General features: G+C 30.5%; 2 protein-coding genes across 2 annotated transcripts; both read left to right on the plus strand.

Moving 5' to 3' along the window:
* Positions 1–204: 204 nt before the first annotated feature.
* Positions 205–1,177, plus strand: LOC113391033 (zinc finger protein 676-like). Its single transcript, XM_026627012.1, has one exon. The coding sequence runs from the start codon at positions 281–283 to the stop codon at positions 1,175–1,177; it is 897 nt and encodes a 298-aa protein (XP_026482797.1). The 5' UTR covers positions 205–280.
* Positions 1,178–1,187: 10 nt separating this feature from the next.
* On the plus strand, positions 1,188–2,193 carry LOC113391034 (zinc finger protein 595-like). The gene has a single exon (XM_026627013.1). It carries the CDS (start codon positions 1,188–1,190, stop codon positions 1,689–1,691), a length of 504 nt encoding a protein of 167 aa, XP_026482798.1. The 3' UTR covers positions 1,692–2,193.
* The last annotated feature ends 2,646 nt before the right edge of the window (positions 2,194–4,839 follow it).

Genomic DNA, 4,839 nt, shown 5'->3' on the forward strand with positions numbered 1-4,839 from the left:
TACTATAATTTACCCAACGGTAAGTTAAAATAGAAATTATTCAGAACTAAATTGTAATTTGATATATTTATATTTTGCCGCCAACAAAAAGTCGCAGTTGGTATTAATGTTTTTAATGTTGTCGAACTTGATCCGATGCTAAAGCCAGGGAATGATAGAGAAGTGTCAAAGTATTTGGAATTATTTTGCATTTTAAGAAAACAATTAAAACATATTTATTGTTAATTCAAAACTTTTGAATTACATATTTATTTGACATATTTAAGCTATTCTAAATTATATGAAACCGTCGAAAATGTCTGAAGAAACTGATTCAAACACAACAATTAAAATTGAACCTTTAGATTATCCTCAAGTGAAACAAGAATTGGATGATTACGATAATAATTACCCGGAAAACGACAAAATTTGTTTACAACGTTTTTTAAAATCTGAGATAACAATCGAGGAAGAAATAAAGCAAGAAGCTATCGATGAACAAGATGCAAAAAGTAAAAACGTAGCAATTACAACTGGTAGGCCTTATATATATAATGAAGAAATCAGTGAATCTAGTAATTTAGAGGGTAAGACAAACAAATCATTTGAAAGAGTTCCAAGAAAAACAATGAATAATTTGAAACGCCACGAATGTGAAATATGCAATAAAACTTACAAAACAAAGCAAAATTTAAACCAACATAAAATAATTCACACTGGAGAACTTCCTTATAAGTGTGATATGTGCAATAAAACATTTACAAGAAAGCAAACATTAAACGAACATAAAATGATTCACACTAAGGATAGTCCTTATAATTGTGAAATATGCAATAGAACTTTTGCAACAAAGCAAAGATTAAACCAACATAAAATGATTCACACTGGAGAACGTCCTTATAAGTGTGATATGTGCAGTAAAACATTTACAAGAAAGAAAATATTAAACGAACATAAAATTATTCACACTGGGAAACGTCCTTATAAGTGTGATATGTGCAATAAAACATTTACAAGAAAGAAAACATTAAACGAACATAAAATGATTCACACTGGGGAAAGTCCTTATAATTGTGAAATATGCAATACAACTTTTGCAACAAAGCAAAGATTAAACCAACATAAAATGATTCACACTGGAGAACGTCCTTATAAGTGCGATATGCGCAATAAAACATTTACAAGAAGCAAACATTAAACGAACATAGATGATTCACACTGGGGAAAGTCCTTATAATTGTGAAATATGCAACAATGATAAAATGATTCACACTGGGGAAAGTCCTTATAATTGTGAAATATGCAATACAACTTTTGCAACAAAGCAAAGATTAAACCAACATAAAATGATTCACACTGGAGAACGTCCTTATAAGTGCGATATGCGCAATAAAACATTTACAAGAAAGCAAACATTAAACGAACATAAGATGATTCACACTGGGGAAAGTCCTTATAATTGTGAAATATGCAACAATGCATTCACAACAAAGCAAAGCTTAAATCGACATAAGATGATTCACACTGGAGAACGTCCTTATGAATGCATAATATGCAATAAAAGATTTACACAGGCAATAACTTTGAAAAACCATTTATCTGTTCATATTGGAGAACATCTTTACAAATGTGAGAAGTGTGGCAAAACATTTTCAAGAAAACACTATTTAAAGCTACATGTTAAAACCCACACTGAAGAACAAACGTCTTGAAACATTTGAATGGGATTTATGCAATGAATTTGCTCCAAAACATACATTGGATGTACATTTTATGTAACACACTTATTAGTGTTGTCACAAAAGCTAAATGTTCATAAATGTAATAATAAGCAATAAAAGAATTTCAGTATTGGGTGGAAAACGATGTCATAATTAATGTAAAACGTGCAATGAAATGTTTACAATGAAACAATAATTGAACCTACATAAAATGACCCATACTGCAGTACAACCTCATATATGTGGAAATATGTGGAATGTAATAAAACATTCACGGGAAACAAATATAGAACGGATATGGAATGATACATGCTTTTCAGATTGAAATTTGATCAAGCTAGACTTCTTTAAAAATTATAGTGTAAGAAAACTGACAAAGAAAATTTAAATTAATGGTGAAACCGATCATCTTTGTAATTCTTTTTACTTACTCTATATATATTATCAGAATATTATTTGTTTATTATTATTATCAGAATGTTATTTGTTTCAGAGACAACGGTGTTCAATAATGTAATTATAAATGTATAAATAAATGTATGTATGTTAATTATAAATATAATAATATTGTTGTATATCATCATTTTTTATTATTTTAATGTTGTGTAGTATTTTCATTAATGTTTTCTTATTTATTGCTTTCCAGTCACGTTTTCGGGATCAACGATGAATGATAGGGAGATGTGCTGATTAGTTTTTGGCAAAGGCAGATCCAGCAGTTACGGAGATAAAAAGCAAAGAGTGCAGAAAAAAGAAATCGAGTTTTTGAGAGAACGGAGCATCCGATTTGAATGATCTAAAAAACATTCAATTAATTATAATTGGGAGAAGTGTTTATTAGTTTTTGGCAAAGGCAGGCCCAGCCATTTCGAAGATACGGAGCTAAATGTGCAAAAAATGGCAGTTTTAGAGAGAACTAAGCGTCCGATTTAAATGATTCAAAGAACTTTCTGCTTGTCTTAACAAAATTTTTTTTCAAAAAAATTTTTTCTTGTATATTCAAAATAATTCAGATTTGATTTTAATTCTGATTGTAGTTCTAAGATACCTTAAACAAATAATTTCAACTTTGCAATTCAGTTTATATAATTTTTAAATATTAGACAATGTTACTATATTGATAATAATCTATTTGAAAACATTCAGTATTTCTCGAACATTTCGTTACGGTACGGGAAGTTCCAGCAATTTGCCTTAAAGCACGATGCCATACATCCCACTAGTTTTCACTATACAATCAAAACAATCAGACTCAAGTAACACGACGACCAATCACAATCGACCCGTATAAAAGTAAGTGAATCATCAGGCAAATGACGAATCATTGGAACTCGACTCGACCTAACGATTTTTCTGTTGCATTTTACAGTATTTTACACGATTTACACCCTAGTCGCCCCTCTAAAGAAGTTTACTTCGACAAAAAATACGCTTGAATACCCCCTTAAGTCAATTTTTTTTATTTATATATATATATATATATATATATATATATATATAAACATTGTTTTTATATCTCAGTCAGGCAGAGTTGCCTGGTATGAGAGATTATGAAGAACAGTTTTCATATAATATATACATTTCATTTGACTATAATATCTATTTCATTAATATAATATCTTTATATATAACTCTTCAGTCCTCTTTGTCTTCAATTTCCTTATAGTATTTCTTTATTTTTCTTTTAAATTTATCGTCATCATTGGTCATCTTAATATCGTTTGGCAATTCGTTATATAAAATATATTTTGCGAGCACTCCATATAACATTTTCTCTGAAATTCTTCTTTCTATTGTGTTTAATGTGAAAATTGTTGTGTTGTCTATCTATCTATTTTTAAAACTATCAGAAAGTTTTTGCAGCTTGTCTTAAGGTAAAATGCCTATTTTACCTATTATTAGTTGTTTTAAAATTGATTATTAAAATATTTAGTTAACAGTTGAGACGCAGAGGGCCATAATGAATTTGAAAAGTCGCGCCTCTCTGTTCAAATCAAATCAAAGCGAATTGATACCGGTCTCATCTTTCTAAAAATGTACTCTATGCTTCAAATGTCAAATAATAAATGCGCATTCAGTTGAAATTGAAACCGTTTATCATATTGAAAGAAATCGTTGATTAAAGTAGATAGAAGAAACATTTATGTCTATATAAATGATTAAGCAATCAAAATTGAGGATGAATTTGACGTTAGTGGTAAATCAGAATCTTGTCCCGAACGTAAACGCAATATATGCAATATGACATTCACACAATCTGAAAAGTCACATGTCGAAGAGTACCTTTATGAATGTAAAGGGATTTACAAGGTTATATATTTTTTATTACCACATAATTGTTCTATTGTATGTTATATTTATTATTTTATTTATTAGTGTGATATTGACGTGGGAACCGCTTTATGAGAATAGTGGTTGGCAAATATTTTACCAAATATCAGAAAGGGATGAAGTGGCTTCATCATCAGGCTTCTCAAGTTTTTGAGCCAAGTCGGTTGCTCTCTTAGAAAACATAAATGGACCAAAGAGGTATAAATAAATAAATGAGCCTTTTATTTCTTGCCTTTTTACAAATTTTATACATGGTTACACTAGTTAACATAAGCCTGTATATACATAACATGATTGTAATATGTAATGTAAACTCGGTACCTGATGTATAGAGTTAGTCGGCAAGAACCCCGGGTTGGGTATAGGCCTCCTCCACAAATCCCATGCTTCTCTATCTTGTGCTATATCTCTCCAGATCGTGCCAGCTGTACTTCTCAGGTTGTCTTTCCATCTGGGTTAGTGGTCTTCTATGATTTCTCTCACCCGTTGGACCATTCCACGATGTTACTCTCTTTGACCATCTTTTATCTGTGCATCTCACAACGTTTCTGGCCCATCTTCATTTTTGTTTTAATGCATAAGTTACAGCGTCGGTTGCTTTTGTGATTCTTCTTATCTTGGTATGTCTGATTTTATCTAACTTTCTGATATGCAACATGCTCCTCTCTAGGCCCCTTTGACAGTTTTTTAATTTTTTTATGGTTTTGAATAAAAGTTGCCACGTCTGGCAGCCATAGGTAAGGTATGGTAGAAGGCAAGAGTTCTACACTTTCGTTTTGATATCTATCGGCATATTGCTTTTGAATAT

This window comes from Ctenocephalides felis, unplaced genomic scaffold (genome assembly GCF_003426905.1).
Source record: "Ctenocephalides felis isolate EL2017-DRISC unplaced genomic scaffold, ASM342690v1 CF-g0.4_SCAFFOLD_00845, whole genome shotgun sequence".
Taxonomy (NCBI): Eukaryota; Metazoa; Arthropoda; class Insecta; order Siphonaptera; family Pulicidae; genus Ctenocephalides; species Ctenocephalides felis.